The sequence below is a fragment of the Pygocentrus nattereri genome, chromosome 9 (genome assembly GCF_015220715.1).
Source record: "Pygocentrus nattereri isolate fPygNat1 chromosome 9, fPygNat1.pri, whole genome shotgun sequence".
Lineage (NCBI taxonomy): Eukaryota > Metazoa > Chordata > Actinopteri > Characiformes > Serrasalmidae > Pygocentrus > Pygocentrus nattereri.
Window position 1 is genome coordinate 41,225,463 of NC_051219.1, and position 26,299 is coordinate 41,251,761.

The following is a 26,299-nucleotide window of genomic DNA, read 5'->3' on the forward strand; positions in this document are numbered from 1 at the left end:
CAGGGAAGTTCCACCTCTGCATTTGACCCATCCGTGCAGTGAAACACCACATACACACTAGTGAGCACACTTGCCAAGAGTGGTGGGCAGGCCTATCCACAGCACCCAGGGAGCAGCTGGGGGTTGGGTGCCTTGCTCAACAGCACTTCAATCACATACTGTCAGCTCAGGGGATCGAGTCACAGGGCTGGCTCCCTAACCTCCAGTCCACGACTGCTCCCCAAAAGGTATACCAGGACAGGGGTTCATGGGCCCATCGTATCTTAAGTCCAATGCCTTAACCACTCGGCCATCCTAGTCCAAGGATGCCACTCACATAAAAACCGTTACAGCTATTCAAGTGTAGGTGGTTTAGCTCAAATGAAACTGAAACGAAATCTGAGGTTTGGCAGATATATACGCTATAGGGCCAAAAGTATCAGGACACTCCTCCTAATTACTGAGTTCAAGCGTTTGTCACATCCATTGTGAACAGGTGTACAAAATTGAGCAGATAGCCGTGCAATATCCATAGAGAAACATTAGCAGTAGAGTGGGTTGTACATGGCACCTGGCATAGGATACCACTTTTGTCACAAGTCAGTTTGTGAAATTTCTGTCTGGCTAGATCTACCCCAGACAACTGTAAGCGCTACTATTGAGAAATGGAAGTATCTAGGAGACCACACAGAGCATCGCTCCCAAGTGTTAAAGCATGTAGCGTGTTAAAATGGCCTATCCTATGTTACATTACTCAATTACTGAGTTGTTTCAGCCACACTCATTATTGCTAACAAGTGTGTAAATTCAAACACATATCCACGCAGTCTCCATAGACAAACACTGGCAGTAGAATGGGTTGTACTGAAGAGCTCATAAACATATCTGTCATAGCATGCCAACTTTGTCACTCATTTGGTGAAATTTCTGACAAACACTGGCAGTAGAATGGGTTGTACTGAAGAGCTCGTAAACATATCTGTCATAGGATGCCAACTTTGTCACAAGTAATTTGGTGAAATGTCTGCCCCGGTAGATCTGCCCCAGACAACTGTAAGTGCTATTATTGTAAAATGAAAGCATCCAAGAGTAACAACTGCTCAGCCATGATAAGGTAGACCACACAGAGGTCTAGCATGTTAAAACCACCAACACACTGTTACATCACTCAGTTACTGAGTTCAGGCGTCTCAGCCACACACATTATTGCTAACAGGTGTGTAAAATCAAGCACATAGCCATGCAATCTCCATAGACAAACACTGGCAGTAGAATAGGTCATACTGAAGAGCTGTGACTTAAAACATTGTCATAGAATGACACTGTTGCCGCAAGCCAGTTTGCGAAATTTCTTCCCTGCTAGGTTTACCCTGATCAACTGTAAGTGTTATAATTGTGAAATGGAAGTTTTAACAGCTTGGCCACGAAGCAGTAGACCATGCAAACTCACAAAGTGCATCACTCACTACAGAGTTCAAATCTGCCTCTGGAAGCAGCATCAGCATCGATATCAACTGATGATTTCTTTTTATCGTGACAACAGTTTTGCCCATATTGCCCAGCTCAATGCTACGGCATACAAAGATGTTTTAGACAATTATAGACTTCTAAGTCTGCTGCAGCAGTTTAGTGAAGGACCTTCCCTGTTCTAGCATGAATGAGCCCCTGTGCACAAAGCGAGCTCCATAAAGATATGGTTGGATAAGTTTGGTGTGGACAGCCCTGACCTAAACCCCACTGAGCACCTTTGGGATTAATTGGAACGTCGACTGCAAGCCAGGCCTTCTCATCCAACATCAGTGCCTGACCTCTCAACTGTGCCTTTGACCGAATGGGCACAAATTCCCACAGACAGAGCCCAAAATCTTGTGAAGAGCCCTTGGGGGGAGGGGGATCCTTTCCTCTTTTAATCAAATTAGATGCCAAAATATCCACACAAGAGCCTCTACTGGAGCACTGAGAAAACATATGGGTGGTTGATAAACATAATCTAGGTCCAACATTTTGTGCTCTCCCAGCATTTTGAGCTTCGACCTCAACACTACATAAATTATATATTCAACAGCCAGATGCTGCAAAAAGACGAAATTCTCAGAAAGGCCTCATGTGTTACTTGCACGCAGAAAGGCGATGATGGCAGCGTTATTCTGCTTCACGAGGTACAAAACTTCAGCAAAAACTTGAAAAGTCTGCAGTAATTTTAGTTCTTAAATCAAGCTTTTATGTCTACATTTAGTCGTATGCCAAATTATTGCCTTGGTTAACCTCGTATTCTCCAGGGTATATTTTGGTTTGTCCATCTGAATTTACACGACCAAATCGTAAGGCTAATTATTCAGCAACTGCATGAAATAAATGTACCTTTTATTTATTTATTTATTTATTTATTTATTTATTTATTTATTTATTTATTTATTTATTTATTTATTTATTTGGTAAATCTCCCTTCAAATGAACAGGACTTCGTGGCCTGGAGGTTAGGGAACTGGCCCTGTGACCAGAAGGTTGCCAGTTCACTCCCCAGTGCTGACAGTCCATGACTGAGGTGTCCTTGAGCAAGACACCTAACCCCCAATTGCTCCCCAGGCACCATGGATAGGGCTGCCCACCGCTCTGGGCAAGTGTGCTCACTGCCCCCTAGAGTGTGTGTATTCACTAGTGTGTATGTGATGTTTCACTTCACAGATGGGTTAAATGCGGAAGTGGGATTAAATAAAAGTATCTCTTAATCTTAATAATCACATATATCGCTACATGCTTACAATTTCCTGCTGAAAAGCAAAAATCTCAGACGCCCTTTGTTTTATTTTATAAAAGTAGTGTTTACAGAGCAGATCACTGAAGAGACGTCGTCTGACATCATCTGTTTGACTGGAAAGAAGAGTTACAGCCTCATACGATGCCCACCTTCTGAATGTAGCTTATGAAATATAAAAGTTATGAAGAATATCTGTGTTTTGGAACCATCGGTGGTTCCAAGGAGTTTAAGAGGCTACACTGCCCAATTAAATACTTTATATTAAAAAAAAAAGGTAAATGGTATCACAATTTGGCACGGCAGCTCTACACATAGTGTATTTCGACCCAGGTCTGATAGTCTACTGAGAGACAGAATAACCCCTTGTGAACCCTGCTCAACCCTGAAGGGCCTGAATAAAAGAATCATTTATTCGGCACTCTGCTCCAGGGACCGGTCACATTGCTTTTCTATTTTCTCCAGTTTTGTTCATTCTGGAACTCCTGTTGAGTAATCCATAAAACAGAGGAGAGAGGGCTCTCAGTGTCTCTAGTGGCGCAACCATCTAAGCGTTGGCCCTATCATCAGGAGATCGCGAGTTCGATCCCTGGTGATGCTACAACCATCCGTAGCCGGGAGTCCCAGAGAGCACAATTGGCCTCGCTTTCTGTTCTGCTCCAGATACTGTACAGTTCACCTGACTGCTCTTGTACATGTGTAGTCCTATGCAAAGGTTGGTAACACTTCACTGTAGGGCGCAGCTCGTAAGGCTACATGACACTCACATAAGCTTGTCATAACAACTCACATAGACCTACATAAATGTTCATTAATGCTTATTCCAATAGGCATCAACTGTCATGAAAAGTACTTTGGCTAACTTTGATCAAAATTGGCAAACATAACCTTCATAGCAAATCACAGCACTGTCAATGAGTGTTTATAAACATTTATGTAGGGTTATATGAGTTGTCATGACAAGCTTATGTAGGTGTCGTGTAGCCTTATGAACCGTACGCTACAGTAAAGTGTTACCCAAACGTTTGAATAGCCCTGGTCAGATTACATGCTTTGTTTGGTGTGTAAGTGAGTCTACACACACAGTCTACAAACAGCAAACTTTTTTCTGCCAGTTTTAGTGCACAAATTCTAGAAGATAAAATATATAATGTAGGGTTGGACCTGCCACTGCTGCACACTCCTAGGGTTAAAGGTACGAAACGGTCACTGGGGCAGTACCACTTATGTCACTGGTGTGGTCCCCTCATGGGTCCATCTTAGTGTCCTTATTCAGGGAGCATAACTGAACCATAACCATGGATGGTTGGATAGTGTAGTGGTTAACACCTCTGCCTTCTACAGTAGACTGTGGGTTCAGTAGACTGGGGTTCAATCCCCACCTGGGCAAACACCCTACCCTATACCAATAAGAGTCCTTGGGCAAGACTCCTAACACTGCCTTGGCCTCCCTGTGTAAAATGATCAAATTGTAAGTCGCTCTGGATAAGAGCGTCAGCCAAATGCCGCAAATGTAAATGCAATCCACTGAATTGATGTTTTCTAAGCTGTACTGACTCCACACACCTGCCTCGCCTCCAGCCTTTTATTCTACTGTTCTGTTTTAAATCATTCGGTTATGAAAAAGGTACAAATACGAACTATTTAAGGTATGTACCTTACTTTGTGTGTCCCTTAATGAATGAAAAACGTACCTGCACAGAACACTTTAATTCTAACAGTGCAGGGGAAACAGTGATTTGACCAGGGGCACCCAAACTTTTGCAGACAACTACACATCATCCCTTGCGTTTAGACTGTTCAACTGAATTTACACTACGATAAGCTCAGGAAGGCATATAACACTTGGTCCTCAGATAAACATTTGTCATAAATCACTTTTATTTGATTTGAAACTGAACATCTGCCTTCATCAAACTTACTTTTTCTTACTCGGTTACTCTTCTGACTGCTTCCCAGTACATCTATTTTCAGTTTCTATAGGATTTTCAATTCTGAGCTCAAGAATGAATTTAATCTGGGATATTTTACGCCATATAGATGTACTGATGCTGCAAGGCTCTAATTATGGACCACACTCAATCTGAACTTTTTCACTACTAAACTGGCTACACCAGCCCTAACTATAACTATGTAACACCAAAAGGCACAACCCCTGGAATTTACAAGCTACTTCCAAAAACATAGCACAGTCATCTGTGCATATGTGCGTGCACAGCATAAGCCGCCCCCACAATACTGATAAGATGCACCCAGATGCCTAGTTTTGATAATTAACAGTGGCTTCCACAAAAGACGGCAAACAAGAGACTCTTGAAAGAGGCGGTTAGGTGCACTGAAAATTAAAAGCTTTTCATCTGAACTTTTTGATACTCTATGGAAACTGTTACACCCTTTCGCTTTAATGACTCACTTCCTACAAGTATGAAAATAAGCGTTCAAATCACCAGCGAATCAAAGCTTTACCAGAGCACCACTGCAGGCCAACAAGCTAGAAACACCTTGGTTCAGTTTGAGAAAACAGCAGCAACACTAGACCTTGGGGACATGGGTCAAACAGTGCTGTAATAAGGTCTACTACATGGACAGACCGTCAACAGAAGTCAACAGGACCCGAAAGGGCAAGACACATATCTTTGCTACATACAAAGCACTTCTGATGCCACATTTAGGACAAAAGCATTAAAAATGCAGGTGGGTCCTTTTACAGAAACGTCCATTTTTGTGTCCGTTTGCGTTTACAGATATATTACACTTAAAAAAACATGTTAGGGTTACAAGGTATTTAGATTTTTAAATAAAACAATACGTTATTTTAACAATCACACCTCCTTGATCCATCAATTTAGCAATATTGGTTTTCAAATCAATCATGTTGAATTCCAAGCACCCCGGAAGAGCTCGTCCTCACAGTCGTGTGTGAAGGCTGAGGCCGCGTTTTGAAGAAAATGTTTTTTTTTCTGCACTTTTAACTAAAATAATCTCTACATGACTATGAAATATATGATTTACACTACAAAGAAAACAAATGCCAAATAAATCTTATAAAATATATTAAGAAAGTTGTGGTCCCCAGGAGTCGTGGCACTGGCGTTACTGCAGACCAAAATCTTATTTTGAAATAAAAGTCACGCTGATGACGTCACTCGAGTTCCTTTTACCTGTTTTCTGAGGATCTATGAAGAAAAGCGCACGGTGAGTCCACCGTGTCTTTCAGTTATCAGAGATTTTCTCATTCAGCTCATGATTTCATGTGAACCTTTCAGCTGACGTCACTGGTGTGACCGACTCTATTCTCAGGTAATTGTGAAAAAAAATAGAATACAAATGGATTAAATTGCATATTTTAGTGGATATTTAATGATTGATAACATTTGATGCTCTGTAGCCGGTTTGTAAAATGCATTTTTCATTTAAAATGTCTCTGGTGTTCCCTTTCTTACGTGTAACGCCAATGACGATCGGTAACACCAGTGACCGTGGATAGATAGGAAAGTGGAGGTTTCTGTAGAATGACCCAGGTAAATTTCTCTTATATATAAGACCTGCTGTGCCAAAGACTGATCCCACATGAGAAAGTAGTACATCTAAATGGCTTATGACAGCAAAGATATTAACCATGATATATAACATGACATAAACTTCAAGCCAGCTTGCTGTTCAATATTCCTATATTTCACTCAGTTGCTATTGAACAACACTGAATTACATGGCAGTCTGCATTACATGGCAGTCAGTCACTGGAGACTATTCCTATATTTCAGTCAGTCACTGTTGAATATTCCTAGATTTCAGTCAGTCACTGTTGAATATTCCAAGATTTCAGTCAGTCACTAGTGAATATTCCTAGATTTCAGTCAGTCACTGTTGAATATTCCTATATTTCAGTCAGTCACTGTTGAACATTCCTATATTTCAGTCAGTCACTGTTGAACATTCCTAGATTTCAGTCAGTCACTTTTGACTATTCCTAGATTTCAGTCAGTCACTGTTGAATATTCCTAGATTTTACTCAGTCACTGTTGAATATTCCTAGATTTTACTCAGTCACTGTTGAATATTCCTATATTTCAGTCATTCACTGTTGTACATTCCTAGATTTCAGTCAGTCACTGTTGAACATTCCTAGATTTCAGTCAGTCACTGTTGAACATTCCTAGATTCCAGTCATTCACTGTTGAATATTCCTAGATTTTACTCAGTCGCTGTTGAATATTCCTAGATTTCAGTCAGTCACTGTTGAATATTCCTACATTTCAGTCAGTCAAGTATAAGCTTAAGTAGCCACATGGGAAGATGTGCACATGCGATTCCTCACACTAGTCCGATCATGTTCACACAGGAGGGAAGAAAGGAAGAAGGGAAGGAGGGAAGGAGGGAAGGAGGGAAGGAGGGAAGACAGAAGATCATTACATTTCTGTAAATGTCCTAAACGTGGAAGAAAGCGCGCGCCCTGTGCGCTGCCACGCGCGAACGCCTTCGGAGCACGCGACTCTCCCTGGCCCCGCCCCCTTCCTCCTCCTCCCCCCAAACTCGGCGAGTACGCGCGCGCACGATTCATTCACCCGAAAGGTCTCGCGCGTGCATCGCGAACGCGCTTTTACTACACCGGAGCCGGAGGGAGAGAGAGAGAGAGAGAGAGAGAGAGAGAGAGAGAGAGAGAGAGGAAGAGAGAGAGACAGAATTACGGAACGCAGACGTTCATAACACTGACAGAAAATGTCACGAGAGAAAAAAAACAAAAATAAAACCTGTTTTTTTTTTCCGCCACTTCCTAGAGGTTTGACTTGAACACCCCCGCCCCCCGTCTCCCCCCCGCACCCCCCCTCTCCCCACAACAGTCTAATCTGTACATTAGCGTGAGAAATCGGGAGGGGAGGGGGGACCGAAACCCCCCAAGTCCCCTCGCTGAACAGGATGTGTCTGAATGACAACCACGGCATCCGAAACAGCACGCGCTACTTCAAGCGACCCCCCCTCCCCCAAACACACACACACCCACCCCAACATCGAGAAAACCGCGTTCGCTGGTGTGCAGACTCGCCTCACTCTTTCTTTCTTTCTGTCTTTCTTTCTTTCCTATCTGAAACGCTGGCCCTGGACGGACCCCCTGCTGTACCCGCGACACGCCGGCTGCCTGCGCTCCTCCTTCCGCGCTCTTCCTGTAGGAGCTCAGAAAACACGGCAGCCCGGTTCCTCTCCCGGGCCACATATCCCGGTCTGCGAAACCCCAAATAAGCGCTAACACACACACGAGGAGGGGGGGGGGGGGTTTCAGTGATAGTAGACCCCTCTCTCTCTCTCTCTCTCTCTCTCTCTCCCTCTCTCTCTCTCTCTCAGTTTGGCGGAATAAGCCCACTAGTTTACTCGTCCTCGCTCGCCTTCCCTCCACAAATGAAGCGGCTGGGTTTCGGACGAACCCGCGGCGCCTCGGCTCTCGAGTCCGGAGCGGGGGGCTCGCTGAGGACGAGCCGTTCTCGAGGCATCACGAACCTTTTCTCGACACGGGAAAACCCACCCGCCACGGGCAGAACCGAAAGGTTTCTGCTTGTTTTCCTTTCTCAAACCGCTGCCGATGGCCATACTTACAATTTTGGCATGAAAATGGTCCGGAGGCCGATAGCCGTTCCGTTTTCTGAAGCACATCCGTTTGTTTGTTTGCTGTTTTTTTGCGTAGATAAATACGGTCTCTCTCTCTCTCTCTCTCTCTCTCTCTCTCTCTCTCTCTCTCGCTTTTTTTCCCTTCCAATGTTCCCAGCTTCAGAATCGACACCCTTACGGAGGCAGGCTGAGGACGGACTGCGCATGCGCCAACTTAGACACTTCTACTCGGGCGATTGACGAAGTACTTCCTCGGTAATTGTCATTTCCAGCGGAGCGCCTCTCCGCAGAGAGGGGCTCACCCAGCCCACCTTCACTTAGGCGAATCTTTCTTAGCACTGAGTCCCGAAGGAACCACTTGGCGGTTCTTCTCTGAAGCGATACGCCCAAGCATGTCAGCCGCGGATGAGCTGAGGGGCTGTTAAACCGGCTGGTACTGTACCAGCCCAGCTCTGTCGCCACAAGCAGACCTAGAAGCCCCACAACACCCAGAGTCCCTCATGAAATGAGCACAGCGGGCCCAGCGCTTCCACGCGCCAGCCCAGCTCGTTCGAGGCGAGATGACACCGTCTCTCATGCCGTGTAAGGTCATTTAACAGTAGTGCTGGCGTTTGCTTTGCAGGGCGTTTGACAAACTCAGTGAGGTGAGTTTCACGTCTGGGCATAAATCCCCACCTCCACCAGCAAGAGGCGCCAAACACCAAGAATAACAAAAGAGCACAATGATGCTGTGAAATGCATCCATCCATCCATCCATCCATCCATTTCTTCTCCCTCAGGGTCACTGGGGGGTGCTGGAGCCTATCCCAGCAGTCATCGGGCGGAAGGCAGGATACACCCTGGACAGGTCGCCAGTCCATCGCAGGGCAGACAGACAGACACAGACAGTCACTCACACACAGGGGCAATTTAGCATGTCCAATCGGCCTGACTGCATGTCTTTGGACTGTGGGAGGACACCGGAGAACCCGGAGGAAACCCACACAGACACGGGGAGAACATGCAAACTCCACGCAGAGAGGACCCCAGTCACCCGGCCGGGGAATCGAACCCAGGCCCTCCTCGCTGTGAGGCGACAGCGCTCTGTGAAATGCATTTAAAGGTAAAAAGATTAGTCGATGTGAAACAGCCTCTCTCCATATGCCTTGACAAACCAATAAATAAATACATACATAAATACATAAATAAATAAACAAAAACACCCAACATCAGACTAAGCCGTCGCCTTCCTCTGCCTGGTTTCCTAAAGGCCTAATTCCTTCTCCAGTTTGCTCAGGTGGCTTAGATGCTGTGCAAATCGACCAGGATTCGGTTTATGATCTGAAAGCCAGCGGGAGATAATTATTCACCCCTATAGCGCGCACAGAACTGAGAGACTGGTGAAACTGCCACTTGGTGTCAGTAAAGCTCTCTGCTTCAGTGTTTGGGGTGGGCAAAAAAAAAACCCTGGCAGTGCAACACAGTCAATTACGGCCTGATTTATGGAAGATGCATCAGATGAGGAGCTGATGTTTGAAGGTATCATCACTTTCGGTTAGATTTGTAGTTAAAAGGCAATACACGATTTGGCTGAAAGTTTGCAATTTTGCTTGCTAATGTGGGCGAACATGTAAAGGAGGTGAAGTTTGCTGCACAGAGCAGTTTCACCATCAGTATTCAGTCTTTAAATGCAGACCGGAGAAATCAATTCCTGTGTATATATAAGCCTCTCTGCGTTTTATCACTGAAGGACATGCATTTCTTCAAAAAAACACTTGGTTTTGAAAACCTGTATTGTAACCCATCATTTCGAATGACTCCTGATGTGTTTATATTAAATCTTTATTATGTATCATGAAATTTTTTTTTTCCAGTTTTTGATATAATTTGAAAAAGCCTGTTGTTCTTTACATTGTGTGCTAATTTCATGATGAGTAGACCAAAAGAAACGGCCCAAAACGACTTGGGAAAACGTCTGGTTCCATTGACTTACATTAAAAGTACAGTATGTTTTTTCCTTCTCCTGTAAAGTTACTATTTTGGAGATACGAGGTTTTGATCCCACAGCAGAGATATGCGCATCATTGCCTTTTGCATGAGAAGCCGTGCAGTGGTTAAGATGAAACTAATGTACCCGAATGCCTGTTTGTGCTATGTACAATGTGTTAGCTACCCTCTACCATCCATCCAAGAAAAGGGACCACCACTGGACCACCACTGAGCAGGTTTTATTTAGAACCCAGAGACTGGGCTAAGCTAGAAGACTAATAACACAAACTGTGCATGGAAAAAGATGAGCTGTAGCCTCCCACTGTTTACCTACAAGGTGTTTCCAATAAAGATGTGCCTGATACAATCATACCAGTTAAAAACAAAACACTAACATGCTGATGCTGAGAATGTTCCACCACTCAAATAATGAAATAACTGGTCAGTGGGGGTCCCATTCTATTGGCAGAGGGGATAGAGGGCAACTAGCAAATTGTGTAGCAAACAAAGGCCTGCAGTCGGTAATTGTAACCCACAGTGCACCTATATGGTAGGTATATCTGATAAAACAGACAAAAAGGGGGTAAACACAAGGGAAGTGGACCTATTAGCAACTCACTGCATATGGAAAAAAATAATAAAATACAATTGGATAGCATCTTAATGATTGGTACAAACCCATTTCCAAAAACGTTGGGATGCTGTGCAAAATGTAAATAAAAACAAAATGCAATGATGTGCAAATAATTTAAGGCCTATATTTCCTTGATATTAGTACAAAGGCAACATTTCAAATGTTGAAACTGAGAAATTTTATAGTTTTTTTGAAAAATATTTGAATTTGATGCCAACAACATGTTCCCAAAAAGATGGGACAGGGTTGGGGTGGCAAAAAAGGGCTAGTAAAGTTGAATAATGCAAAAAAAAAAAAAAACACCTGGTGGTTGATTGACAACAGGTCAGTAACATAACTGGGTACAAAAAGAGCATCTCAGAGAAGCTGAGTCTTTCAGAAGTAGAGACGAGGAGGGGTTCACCATTCTGTGACAGACTGCACGATTGAATAGTGCAATAATTCGAGAATAACATTTCTCAATGTAAAACAGCAAAGAATCTATCTGGAGAACTCTCTGTCTGTGAGGGTCAAGACCAAAAAACAGTATTTGCTGGCCATAATCTTTGGGCCCTCAGATGGCACGGCATTAAAAACAGACATGATTCTGTAGTGGAAACCACTGCTTGGGCTCAGAAACACTTCTGAAATGCACTGTCTGTGTCTTCACTGCATCCATAAATGCAAGGTAAAACTCCAAAGCGCAAACATTTACGGCATTTGGCTGACGCTCTTATCCAGAGCGACTTAGAGTTTGATCATTTTACACAAGTAGGCGAAGGTGGTGTTAGGAGTCTTGCCCAAGGACTCTTATTGGTGTAGTGTAGGGTGCTTACCCAGGTGGGGATTGAACCCCAATCTACAGCATAGAAGGCAGAGGTTTTACCCACTACACTACACCAACCGCAAAGAAGAAGCTACATAAACAGGATCCAGGAATGCTGCCACCTTCTCTGGGCTGGAGCTCATTTAAAATGGGGAAGTGGAAAACTGTCCTGTGGTCCAAATCAACATCTGAAATTTTTTGTGGAAATTATAGACACTGTGTCCTCCGGGCACCACTCAGCTTGTTATCAGTGCACAGCTCAAAAGCCAGTATTCATGATGGTTTATAGGGGGGCATTAGTGCACATAGTATGAGTGACATGCATGTCTGTGAAAGCACCATTAATGCTGAAATGATATATACATGTTTTGGCAACATGTGCTGCCATCCAGATGACGTCTTTTTCAGGGAAGGCCTTGATTATTTCAGCAAGAAAGTGTCAAACCACATTCTGCATGTATTACCACAGCATGGCTCTGTATTAAAAGAGTCCAGGGGCTAAACTGACCTGCCTACAGTCCAGACCTGTCACCATTGATAACATTTGGCATGTTATGAAATGAAAAATACAACAAAGTAGACTCTGAACTGCTGAGCAGCTGAAATCCTATGTTAAGTGCTCCTCAGTTCCCAAACGCTTACAGGGTGTTGTTAATAGAACAGGTGATGAAAAGCAGAGGTAAACAAGCACCCGTCCCAACTTTTTTGGAACATGTTGTTGGCATCAAATTCAGAATGGGCATATATTTTTCAAAGTAACAAAATTTCTGTTTAAACATTTGATATGTTGTCTTACATGATTTGCATATCATTGCATCCTGTTTTTAGCCTCCCAACTTTTTTGGAGAAAAAAAGGGTTGTATGTACCATTTTAGGCTGCTAGACAGTTAGGACTCTATGCAGTGGTTTTGTATTACTGAGTGATTGTTCAGTCATTTTCACTGTAAAAACATTTACTGCTACTGCTTCAACTTTAAAAATTAAGTAAACTTATTTTTAAAGGCCGGGAAGTCGTTTCTGACTCTGGTGACCATATGGATAGTGTTTCTCCAGGATATCCTGCCATCTGTTTGGGTCTTTAGGCCTCTGAATGGCTGGTTTATGATTCTTCTGACTGTATCTGTCCATGTCTGGTCGATCTTTTCTTCTTCTACCTTCACATCTTTTAAACAAGTTTTTTTTTTCCCCAACAAAATGGTTCTTCTCAGAATCTGATCCAAAATAGGATAGATTCAGTTTGGTTATCTGACTTTGAGTGATAAGTGAGGCGTGATTTGTCCGAGGATCCATTTGTTTTCTTTGCTCTCCAAGGAACTTTGAAAAGGCATCTATGTTTTTCCGCTTGTTTGTTGTACTGTACTATGATCAGCTGCAGTTATATTTTTTAAGATGCATTAACTCCATATATCCCATCTTGACACCAAACGTGGGCTGGAGGTTAGATCCCCAGAGCTGACAGCACGTGACTGAGCTGTCCTTGAGCAAGACACCTAACCCCCAACTGCTCCCCGGGCGCTGTGGATTGGGCTGCCCACTGCCCCGGGCAAGTGTGCTCACTGCCCCCTAGTGTGTATGTGGTCTTTCACTTCACGGATGGGTTAAATGCGGAGGTGAAATTTCCCTGTTGTGGGACTAATAAGGGTCATTTAATCTTAAACTCTATTTTATTTTCTACTATTAAAAAGTGCAGCGAGGTAAGGGATTTAAAAAGGTAGGAATGTACAGCTTTCCCTTGGGAAAATGAAGGTAGTGTACCTTTAAAACTTAAAATTTAAGGTACATAACTAAACCATGAAGGCCAGTCTATGCCTTTATTGAATTCATATCAGTGCATAATTCAATTACAGTCAGTTATGAGGAAGCAGAGACTGGCTTATTTAAATATTCTGATTTTTATGCAACAGAATGATCAACAATGTAGAGTCTATAGAGATACAGTCACATCTTCATTTTTGTCATTTTCAGTTTCTGACACAATTTGAAAATGCCTAAAATTACTTGGAAAAACGTCCAGTTACATTCAAAGTAAAGTGTGGTTTTTTTTTCCTTCTCCTTTAAAACGACCATTTTGGAGGTACGCGGTTTTGCTCCGACAACAGCGATGTCTTTTAAAAGCCGTCATTTCAGTGAGGACCATGCTTATTTCAGCATGACAATACCAAGAAACGTTCTGCATGTGTTGCAACAGCATGGTTGCGCAATCAGAGAATGCGGGTGTTAGACTGGTCTGCTTGTCTTCTGTTAGAAACGTGGCACATTATGCAGTGCAAAATATTCCATCAGCCCCCAGTCGCACAGGTGAAGACTTTAAAAAGACCGGCAAACATTCTCTTTCCACAACTGGATCATTCGGTGTCCTCAGTCCCCAAGCAATTCTTAACCCTTGTGTGGTGTCGGGGTCTGTGGGACCCATTTTCAATGTTTACCAAAAGAAAAAATGATGAGAATTATTGTTTTTTTCCACCTCGGATTCTTGGCCTTTGCTCATTTTCTGTGAAGAATATATAGAATGAACCATTTTCACTCATTTATATTACACATATATTACACATGTGAACCGAAGGGGGGGGGGGGGGGGGGGGGGGTGTGTGGAGTGAGTGTGTGTGTGTGTGTGTGTGTGTGTGTGTGGCAAGAGTAAATATGTACTTAAAACAGGTTAAAACATCTTGTTTTTGTACCGCTTTGAACTGAATACAGGTGTTTTCTGTGTTTACTGGCACTTCACATTCTGTCCTAACCTTTCTGAAATTGGGTTTTTGTGTGGAACCGATTTACATTTGATTCAAGCCATTTCAATGACAGGTTAATGATTTTTATTCGATCACGTGTAAGTAATGAAGGTTTTCCATGTAATAACCTTTGGGGGTGGACACACAAAGGAGCTTGAGGAACATTTTTAGAGTGCTGCTCTGCCTCCATTTATCCTCTGATTATGGTAAGGCCCCTTTCATCCTCCAGAATCTCCTCCACCCTCCGCCTCTGTACAGCAACAGACAGAAGAAGATGAGGATGAGAAAAGCACTGCAAATGAAAAAAAAAAGAAAAGCAAAACAGTGGAGAGATAAATGCCTGTGGCATGTGACTCCTACTGATTTCTTATATAGCAATCAGGCATAACATCATGACCACCTCCTTGTTTCTACACTCATTGTCCATTTTATCAGCTCCACTTACTGCATAGCTGCACTCTGTAGTTCTACAGTTACAGACTGTAGTCCATCTGTTTCTCTGATACTCTGTTACCCTGTTCTTCAGTGGTCAGGACCCCCAGGGACCCTCACAGAGCAGGTACCATTTGGGTGGTGGATCATTCTCAGCACTGCGGTAACACTGACGTGGTGGTGGTGTGTTAGTGTGTGTTGCGCTGGTCTGAGTGGATCTGAAGAACATGGTAAAAGGGGGTAACAAAGTATCAGAGAAACAGATGGACTACAGTCTGTAACTGTAGAACTACAAAGTCCACCTATACAGTAAGTGGAGCTGATCAAATGGACAAGGAGGTGGTCATTAGTTTATGCCTGATCGGTGTATCTCCCAAATAATGTAACATACTTTTAATAAAGGTGGCAAAAGGAGTTCTTTGGTGCGATGCCATGGATGAGCCAGTGAGGGTTCCAATCAATCTCTATAATCTTTATAATCTTCAAAACAAAGCCATGATTCAGTCAACATCTGTCTTGTGCCGACTCTTCGACTGTTCTCTCCAGCATCGTGCTAAACTCAGTGTAGAAGGGGCTCTGGAACAAAATCTAGATGCCTATTGATCGGCGGATCGAGCAACCGGTCACCGTTCAGTGCCTGAAGTGTTTACTTCTCGTGGCCTCTCCACGCTAACAGGCCTTTTTGCTTGATGCACTTCTGTCAAGGATGTGGTAATGTGTGCTTTGCAAGCCACTTGCAGCCCCTTCGAGAAATCTCCCTGTTTTGTGAGAGGATCTCTAGACCTTCCAATGCAGCCTCTAATGTTTTCCACAATACTGATAACATTACAGAAAAAACTGGCCCACAACTCATCTGGATGAGTTTTCCAAGGGTCTTGTGCCAATGGCAATAGTAGTAGTAATAGTAACTGGCTAAGCTAAGCGGCTGCAGACACCACGGCCACAGCCAGTAAAGTTTGTGTGACGTTCTTTCTTACAATGATAGTTTTGAGGGCAAATTAAATATGAGAATAGCCTAAAATCACAAAATTACTACAAAGTGCAGCTATACAGTAAGTGGAGCTGAGAAAATGGACAATGGGTGTAAAAACAAGGAGGTGCTCATAATATTATGCCTGATTGGTTTATATCATGTATATAAAACTATTATTATAATAATAGTAACACCATTGTATTACTATTATGTAATAGCTTTATATACATTAGCACACCAAAAGCTGACATTTTACTATGACCAAAGTGGGCATGGCTGTTGTCAGAACAAAACATTGTATGTCCAACCAGTGGTTGATTAGTGTAGTGGTTAACACCTCTGCCTTCTACACTGTAGACTGGGGTTCAATCCACCACCAGGGCAAGCACCCTATACTATGCCAATAAGGGTCCTTGGGCAAGACTCCTAACACTGCCTTGGCCTACCTGTGTAAAAATGATCAAATTGTAAGTTGCTCTGGATAAGAGCGTCAGCCAAATGTAAAAACGGTAACTTTACAGGAGAAGGAAAAAACACACCTTACTCTTAATGTAAGTCAATGGAACCAGACGTTTTCCCCAAGTCATTTGGGCTGTTTCTTTTGGTCCGTTCATCATGAAATTTACAGACAATGTAAAAGGCGACAGGCACTTCCAAATTATGTCAAAAACTGAAAAACGACAAAAATGGAGATACAAGGTTTTGTTCCAACAGCAGCGATACGTTTGTGTCCCGACTACTCTGCAGGCAGATTCAAATGAGTTAAAGGATTACATCTCTGAAAGTATTGCTGGTGATGTGAGGAAAGAGTCTTCACACAATTTAACAAAGACTCTTTTGTCATATCTTTACATTACAGCTCAGACATGGTAACTTTGTGAGATTAGTTCATAAAAGTGTGGAACTATTCATTTCCATTGGTCTGTTCCACATGACATGTTCACACCATGTAAAGGGCAGCTGCCGTTTTCAAATACATCATTAAGGTACAAGGATATTTGATATAACGCTGAAGACACACAGGGCTAAATCTATGGTCCTCGATGGTCCTCTAGATTGCTCCAGTTCGTGTGACTGATCTCCTCTTCCAGCAACATGAAAGGAACATTTACACAAAGTACCAGCAACACATCTAGCGAGTAGGTCATAATGATATTCCCCGCGGACGTGTCACTCTGACGATATCCTCATCATTACTGTGGCCCAAGGTCTCTCGCAGACTGAGAAGAAAGGAAAGCAGCCAAGATTATTCAGGGCCTTGCTCGCCTTCAGATCCTTCCCTCCAGGCCCACGATAGAGTCCCTTTGCCAAATGGAACAAAATAAATTTCCGTTTGCGGATAATAAACAGTCTATGATCTACTGAAATGTTTTTTTAATATTCTGGGATCATCCTTTGGCAGCTTTACCTCTTAACTCAAGATATACTTCAGCCTTAGTTGAGTTTAATGTGGCTGTAAAGGCTTTAAAATGGATCTAACAAGATCCCGGCTGGGAGAATAACACAATCACCGCTCAGTTCCCACAGTCTGTGAGGCCCGGTTGATGCAAACTCATTCACACAACTTATTACATGATATATGAACCCACATGTAAAAGCAGTAATGGTCCATTGTATCACAGTCACCCGACAGCTAGTAGAGGTGTGCCGTGTGAGTGATGCCGCTGGAAAAGGAGATTTTAGAAAACTTGTTCTTTGGTGACTCACACTGTACATTTTAATCGCCCTTCCTTTTCGGCCAATGTCTGCAATTTAGGGACTTACACTGTATGAAAACATGTCTGACTGACGTGACGCGACATGGGTGCTCCAACTGTGTGTGAAACGCGCCACTGCAGTCAGCTCTGTCTACGATAAAGGTGTTTTATTCAAAAAACAACACCTCGTACGTCCTGATGGAAACACGGCCTGTCTCTCAAATGGCTCCCTGCTCCCTACATAGTGCACCACATTAAAAAAGTGCATCACATGTCAAACAAATAGGTTCTGCGCCCAGACCCATACTGGACAAACAGTGCACTATTATGGTGTAAAGGCCAGACTCAGTCATTGACAAACTGCTTCACCAGCTTTGCTTACTTGTGCCATGCTGTGCACTGAAGCTGAAGAGCAGGCGGTGTACACAACAGCTTTATGAAGACAAAAAACATGGCCAGATGCAGCAAGTCGGCATACCCGGACGCTGGTGCCGCAAACGTGGACGCGTAGGAGCGGTGGCTGCGACTGTGTGTGGTTTTGGGTGTGATTTTGAGAAAATCGGTTCAGACCGAAATCTTCAGACACGTCAGGAATCCATCCAATCGTCCGGCGGCTCAATCCGAGCTCGTTTGGGCATCGTTTCCCCTCTCACACTGCACGGCAAACGACAGCTGACGAAGCAGAAATTTGGCGTGAAACTCATTTGGCTTTTTAACCCCTTAAACCTTAAAGGTCACTTTCACTTCTTACTCTCACTTACAAATTACTTTCATAGCAATATATAAATGAAAGTGACTGAATATCCTACATTTTACACGCACTTTCTTCTTTCCATAAAGTTCCGTTATGGTTTTAGCTAGTAAAATCCATCCATCCATCCATTTTCTAAGCCGCTTCTCCGTCAGGGTCGCGGGGGGGTGCTGGAGCCTATCCTAGCAGTCTTTGGGCGGAAGCTAGTAAAATACTCATATTTATTTTTCCATTTCATTGTGAACTGGCAGGGCTAAACTGCTGTAGGCAGAATAGACATTTGCAACAATGGCTTGTCCACCTCAATGTCACTACAGTGACCTCTCCAAACGCTGGCAGTACAGTCCAGCGCGCTGTGGTATTTAGCCACAGCAGAACCGCACTCAGCAGAGAGGAACTCAGTAACTCAGCTCTCCCAACACTGATTTTTGATCAATACTGATTATCATGAATCACAAGTTTATAAATTAAGTTGACGCAAGGGAAGATAGGCTGGGGAGAACGGCAACACACAGGCGGTGAGGAGGCATGACCAATAAGTAAATATATGGGACTAAGAACCAAGAGCAATGATGTGAGTTTTAATTAAGAAAGCTGCACTGACCAAACATTAATCAAGTGATGCTGAAAGTCTAAACTAAATTGCAATAAGTTTATTCATTTGATTTATGCTGTTTATCACTTTTAGCCACACTAAATTTTCAAGTCTTTAAAAACAACCCATTATTGGCCTGTTTGTAGTTGCATGTAAAGTCAATTTAAACAAAAATACTGAATATATTACATTTAAATAAACTTACCTCAACTCAAAATATGCTGGAAAAAAAATCCTATCTCAACAATACATTTTTGAGTGAATCTGATTTTTTCAGATTAAGGCATTTCAAATTTCTTTAGTATTTAAGTGGTGTTAACTTATTTCTTTCATTAAGATGTGCAGCGACTTTTACAGCGGAATTCAATAGAAATCAGTTCTGACTCAAAACCTTAAGGTAACCTGAACACTAAGTTTTTAAGTTAAAACCCCGCCGAGGACATTGGGGAGAAGGAACGAGAGCTCGTTGCCCCGCCTCCTCATCAACACCACCGCTCTGCCGCTTGTCCGCCCGGATCAAATGTGAGGCCAATTAAAGTAGCCTCACTGAGGGACCGGAGGCAGCGCTTTGCGCTCCATCCCCCACTCATCCGTGGTTCTCTCCCCACCTCTCTCACCGGGCTTCGTCCTCGCTCAGAGTTTAGGCCCTGACTCCCTGCCAGCTCTTGTGGCCATCATCGGGCCCGGGGGACAGGCTCATGCAATAGTCTGCAATGTCTGTAATTCTGTAGAAGTCTGCAAAAAGCTGCATTATGTAAGATTCGGGGATTTGGAGACCTCTCTGGTGAAAATGTGTAATTGCATGTAATGTACGGAAGAACACCTGTAACATCTGTTGTACTTCATAGCCCTTCCCCAGCAGATGAATCTAACGTTTGCCAACACGTTGAAAGGGTATTCAGAACTCAGTCAAAACTTGGCGAAGGACGTGTCTTCTGAGGACATAAGTGAATTTTCCTACTATTGTCGCGGTATTAGTATAACGTTGATTTTGCATTAAGACCTAAACACGTCGGTGCACGTGTTGTTAATACATAAAGACGTATGAAATGGTCTGAAAAACTTACACAAAACCCAAATTAACGCCTCTTATTATTATCAGGCTTTACGGAGAGACTCCACACACCATAATCTAGCGTTTAGTTCTGCTTCTTTCTCTTTTAACAAAAAAAAAAAACTTACATAGTGCAGCATCGTTTTAAACATCTCAACCTGTAAAGAGCACTAGAATGAATAGAGTCTACCTGTAGCTGGTCCAGGCTGTCTGTACTGTTCATCTTCCTCTCCTGTGCCGACAGTAGCAGTTCTAGGCGCACAGCGCTCTGTGCACTGGGCTGACATGAAATCATTAAGTTAATTTCCTGTGCCTGGAGAGACACAGAAAAAAAAAAAAACCGAGCTGGGGTTTTAAGGCAAGTGGTAATTACTCGCTGTGGTATCTCTCCTGACACAGAAGAAGTCCTAAAGAAGGGATAACATCTTTTCAACACATTTTACAGCCCACAAAAGCTATGTGATCTAAAAAGCTATATTTGAACAGCATATTTAGGTATAAAATACTCTGCCCTCACGTTCTGGTACTGCAGCCTCATACGTCGAATCCTATTCCTCGCCTCATCGGCTTTTAACTGCCCAACGAGCACGTCCTGATGCAATTTTGAATCCAAGCCGTGCTGAGGATTTTTCTCGCTTGCCGTCCTCTCTTGAGCCAGTCGGGCACGAACCCGCTGCTTCGAAGCAGCCATCCACCCTTTCGCCTCCTTGGAGGGCTCGGCGTAGGCCAGGTGTCGAGCTCTCTGCTGAGGGCACATCCTTTTTAAGTCTGCGCCTGTGGCAGTCCTCCACTTCCGGTCAGTTTGCCCCGTCATCTTTCATTGCCAAGTCATTCAGCTGGGGATCCTGTGCTTCTGCTCTTTACAGGTCCTAGAACAAGTGAGTGTGATACACACTTACACACTGATACACACTGAAAGCCAAAACAGATGTGCAATATGTCAATGTGTGTGACATCTTAGCACTAAAGTGCTAAATGTAGAAAAATACACCGGTCAGGCGTAACATTATGACCACCTCCTTGTTTCTGCATTCATTGTCCACTTTATCAGCTCCTCTTACTGTATAGTTTCACTCTGTAGTTCTACAGTTACAGACTGTAGTCCATCTGTTTCTCTGATACTCTGTTACCCTGTTCTTCAGTGGTCAGGACCCCCATGGACCCTCACAGAGCAGGTAGTATTTGGGTGGTGATCATTCTCAGCACTGCAGTGACACTGACGTGGTGGTGGTGTGTTAGTGTGTGTTGCGCTGGTCTGAGTGGATCAGACACAGCAGCGCTGCTGGAGTTTTTAAACACCTCAGTGTCGCTGCTGGACTGAGAACCAAAAACATCCAGCCAACAGCGTCCTGTGACCACTGATGAAGAGGATGACCAACACAAACTGCACAGCAGCAGATGAGCTGTCGTCTCTGACTTTACGTCTACAAGGTGGACTGACGAGGTAGGAGTGTCTAATAGAGTGGACAGTGAGAGGACACTCGTGGGTCAGTACTCCAACAGCCCTGCTGTGCCTGATTCACTCGGACCAGCGCAACACACACTAACACACCACCACAATGACATCAGTGCTACTGCAGTGCTGAGAATCGTCCACCACCCAAATGGTACCTGCTCTGTGAGGGTCCGTGGGGGTCCTGACCACTGAAGAACAGGGTAACAGAGTATCAGAGAAACAGATGGACTACAGTCTGTAACTGTAGAACTACAGAGTCCAGCTATACAGTAAGTGGAGCTGATAAAGTGGACAGTGAGCGTAGAAACAAGGAGGTGGTCAGAAGTTGTGACTGGTCAGTGTATCTTACCTGTCGTTAACGAGCGGAAAAGACATCGAGGCTAACTAACTGACTGAACAGCTACCTCGGCTAAAAACGGTCACCTTTCAGGTTTTCACTGGACCGGGTTTTGTTGTGAAGCTCTCTCTCTCCAGCACCTGAAAGAGCTCAAAGTGGAAGGGAGTCTGGCGCGGCTCTTCTCCACGGCTGGACTGTTTACTAGCGTTGCCATGGTGACGAGGGTGACGCGCCGAGCCGCGCTGCGCGTTCACGGTGGACTGCTCGGCTTTTCTGACGGTCTGTAACTTTCAGTGTTTCTGCTCCAGAAAACCTCGACTTATCTATCTCACACCTGCCTCTGCTGTAAGGAAACCTCCTGTGTCCGGAACACGGGAAGTCTGGAACGTGTTAACGCACAAAAACAGTAACTCCTGCCTTTTAAATGTTCTCCTGGCTCGCCCAAGTGAGGCGGTTTAAAGAGGGCAGCTTTACTTTTCAAATGGCGCAACAGCACAATGAGAAGAGTTAGTGTCTTACAAGGGCTGGACTGAGGCACTGAGTCAGGCGGCGAGGGGTTTCAGAAGGTCTAGCCAGAGCCGGGTTATGAGGAGCCTGGCCTGGGGGCGGGACGTCAGGCATCTTATGGGCCAAATGTGTGCCAGATCAGGGCTATACCACACTGTTTCCTTACATGGGCCATATTTCACATGTTGTGGGCCAGATCTGGGCTAAAACTGGACCAGAGGAATTAACTTCAGCTTCACCTTATATGGGCCAGACGTCAGGCCAAATGTGAGCCAGATCAGGGCCATAACACATAATTCCCACCGATTCACTTTAGATGGGCTGTATGTTACATGTTCAGAGTCAGGTATTCACCGAAAGAGTACCAGAAGAAAATCACAAGCTTGTTCAGGGTGGGTACCAGCTCAGGACCTACAAAATGGATCACAGATCTATCTTATATGGACTAAGACAATTGATCACATTCCACCTTGAATAAGTCATATACCAAAACAAGTTAACAGTTCTGCATTACCAGCACACCACCCCTAACCCTCATCCTGCCGTAAGCCACATAACAACTAGTAACAGAGCAGTTATACATCGACAACGACTGCTTTTGCAATTCATTTCAATCTATGGAGCTGAAATGACATGCACATTTAAAATTTCAGAAGCTGAAATGTGCAATGTGAACTAAAAAATAATGTAACTTAGCTGAACTTTATTTTCCTGGATTCTTTGACTATTTCCAAGACATTTTATAAAATGTCGAATTTGCAGGCTGCATGGTAACAGTGTAGCTTAAGAAGTATAAGCACTCAGTGTTTAAATCTTATTTTTTCACATATTACACTTCATACACACAGTTTCAGACACAAACCAACAAAACATACGAACAAACAAACAAAAACAAGAAAAATCTGCATGTCAATGCAACAAACTGAGGAACAATTAAAGCATCCATCCAGTCTGCTCAAGTCGCTGCCTGGCACGGCGTCCTCCATCTCTGTCTCCAGCAAGACGGAGCCACCTTTCAATCCACTGCACTGATCCGTTGAAGTTGCAGTGAGGCGGTTTCTTCTTACTGCTTCTATAATGAGATGGGTGTAACAGGATATGACAGTATGCAACTCAAACAGCCACGTTGGTCAACAATTCTAATACTACAAAATTGATCACTAAGATACTCGGTTTCTTGAATAAAAAGCTGTCTGACACTGAATCTCAATACAACTGACAAATGACGCCATCGAGTCAATTAACACTTACGTCATATGACAAACGTGCCACCAGGCAAGCATGTTTACGTAGTATGAATTTGCTAAACTCAGAGATAAGAACTCTTTGCAGACATATGTACGTGCATTTTCCTGATTTTGCATGTGTTTCAACTGTAGTGAATGGACTGGAAGTGTATACAGTCCTGGTCCATTCACACTGTAGTGTGACCACACCCTAAAGCAGGGATGTTCTAGCTCATCCACAAAGGGCTGGGTGTGTTTGAAGGGTGGAAGTAAAAAATATTATTATCGTGAAAATGGGCCTGAGAAATAAAAATAGAGCCAATAGCAGTGCATGTGAAAAGCACTTCCAATACAAAGATCTAAGGTCTAAGGTCACCATATAGTGGGGCTGTACCAGGTAGTGGGGTATAAAGCCCACAAGCAACCAGCTGTGAATTAGTGGAACTGTGTTCTCTGGACTGATGGAGCTCTATCCAATGTCTATAGGACGAGTTGGAATGCTATAACTGATCATCTATCTATACCTGACCTCTCTAATGTGCTTGTTTCCGAATACAATCAAACCCTAATGTTCAAACATTTTGGGTAAAGTGTTTCCAGGTGAGCAGAGGCTGTTACTGCAGGAAAGGTGGACAAACGTCATTTTCACATTCTTCATTTCAGAAGAAACACTCTATCTACAAACTTAGTGGGTTGCATGTGGGCTGCATGTGGCCCAGAGTTTAAATGCCATGGCAAGCTTTAAATGTATTTGCTCACAACACATTTGCAGTTGCCATAACTGACCCCTAAATGCTCAGTCTGGCCCACAGTCTGTCTGCTCAGATCAAAGCCATTGTATAAATGGTATAAAAAGACCATTTGGTTTCCTCTGTGTGAGACCAGTAACCTGATAACAAAACTATGATCATCTTTCATCATGGCTCTGGGGATGGTAAGCAGTTCGAGGCAAGAGGATAAGAGGCCAAACTTGAGCGTAAACATTTCTTTTGCTCTGTTTATGAATAGATTTATGAACAGAAAAGCCCAGCTCATGACGTTTGGCCCACATCTGGCCCACACCACGTGAGCCGTAACCCGAGTTTAGCTCGGCTCATGATGTTCGGCCAATGTCTGGCCCACAAAACATGAGCCCTAACCCGAGTCTAGCCCGGCTCATGATGTTTGGCCCACATCTGGCCCACACAACCCGAGCCATAACCAGAGTCTAGCCCAGCTCATGATGTTTGGCCCACGTCTGGCCCACACAACATGAGCCCTAACCCGAGTCTAGCCTGGCTCATGATGTTTGGCCCACATCTGGCCCAAACAATATAAGGTCCTGATAAATAGCTAATGATAAGACTCAGATGCTGGGAATGCACAGTGGATTACATGACTGGAGCTTTGAAAAATAAGGCTATTGAAATAGAGAATGCTTCTTTCTTTCATACACAGATATCATGGTCAAATACATAATGAGGTGAATTATGAGTGGCTTCAGAAATGTCTTGATTTTTACTTGATGCTGATTCTGGTGACTGTTCTGTCCTGGTCTTGCTGCATTCGACATTGTTGATGTATGATTTCATGATGTACTGTTTGAAACACTGCATCGGGGTCAAGAGTTTGCCTCTTAATTGCTTTATCTCTTATATTAAACATTTTTTGCTAATGTTGGGAAACACTCCTCTTCGACAGTGGCCATGATATCTGGGGTTCCACAAGGGTCCATTTTAGGCCCTGTCCTTTTTTCGTTATACATGCTTCTTCTAGGCCAAATTATTTGCAAACAACATCTCATTTCACCGTTACGCAGATGATCTACAACCACATGTAACTTTGGAGCTTGGAAATCATTACTCCTTAGGAAGACTCAATGAGTACTATGTAGCCAAAAGTATTTACTCACCCATCCAAATAATTGAATTTAGGTGTTCCAATCACTTCCATGGCCACAGATGTATAAAACCAAGCATCTAGGCCTGCAGACTGCTTCTACAGACATTAGTGAAAGAATGGGTCGCTCTCAGGAGCTCAGTGAATTCCAGCGTGGTACCGTGATCGGACGCCACCTGTGCAGCAAGTCCAGTCGTGAAATATCCTCACTATTAAATACTCCACAGTCAACTGTCAGTGGTAGCGATTGGGAACGACAGCAACTCAGCTACGAAGTGGTCGGCCACGTAAAAGAGCGGGGTCAGCGGATGCTGAGGGGCATACTGCGCAGAGGTCATCAACTTTCCGCAGAGTCAATCGCTACAGACCTCCAAACTTCATGTTGCCTTCAGATCATCTCAAGAACAGTGTAGAGAGCTTCATGGAATGGGTTTCCATGGCCACAAATGGGCTTCTGGAAGAATGGTCAAAAATTCCCATAAACATTCCCAGAAGAGTTGAAGCTGTTATAGCTGCAAAGGGTGGGCCGACATCATATTAAACCCTATGGATTAAGAATGGGATGTCACTCAAGTTTACATGCGTGTACACTTTGGGTTCATTTTTGATACTGAATTAAAATTTGATAAGCAAATAAATGCAGTGGTCAAGGTCAGTTTCTTAGGACAGACTCCAGGTTAAAATCCTTTCTTAATGCTATAGATCTAGAAAAAGTCATCCATGCCTTTGTGACATCTAGACTGGATTTACTGTAATGCACTTTATTTTGGTGTTAATGAAGCATCTCTGGCTCGTTTACAACTAGTTCAAAATGCTGCAGCCAGAATGTTCACTGGTACGAAGACAAGAGAGCACAGCACTCCAGTTTTAGCCTCCTTACACTGGCTCCCAGTGCCTTACAGAATCCAATATAAAATGGCAT

General features: G+C 43.6%; 2 protein-coding genes across 7 annotated transcripts in view; both read right to left on the reverse strand.

The window, feature by feature from the left end:
* rgs19 (regulator of G protein signaling 19) overlaps nt 1–8,741 on the reverse strand; it is an 85,032-nt gene extending 76,291 nt beyond the window's left edge. For all 3 annotated transcript variants that reach the window (XM_017710878.2, XM_017710880.2, XM_017710879.2), the window contains exon 1: nt 8,324–8,741. In XM_017710878.2, the coding sequence (XP_017566367.1) occupies nt 8,324–8,380 (57 nt within the window). In that variant the 5' untranslated portion in view covers nt 8,381–8,741. The remainder of the gene's footprint in view (nt 1–8,323) is intronic.
* A 5,799-nt stretch (nt 8,742–14,540) lies between these two features.
* Nucleotides 14,541–21,973, reverse strand: LOC108435208 (protein LKAAEAR1). 4 transcript variants are annotated; one of them, XM_017710877.2, is made up of 4 exons: nt 21,853–21,973; nt 20,491–20,842; nt 20,164–20,286; nt 14,541–14,721 (listed from the first exon to the last, which is right to left on the reverse strand). In XM_017710877.2, exons 2-4 carry the CDS (start codon nt 20,785–20,787, stop codon nt 14,662–14,664), a joined length of 480 nt encoding a protein of 159 aa, XP_017566366.1. In that variant the 5' UTR covers nt 20,788–20,842; nt 21,853–21,973; the 3' UTR covers nt 14,541–14,661. The 4 variants fall into 4 exon arrangements, with proteins under 4 accessions (XP_017566366.1, XP_037397576.1, XP_037397575.1 ...); XM_037541679.1 differs by having other exon boundaries at nt 20,164–20,248; nt 21,779–21,960; XM_037541678.1 differs by having other exon boundaries at nt 20,164–20,253; nt 21,779–21,960.
* Nucleotides 21,974–26,299: the final 4,326 nt, after the last annotated feature.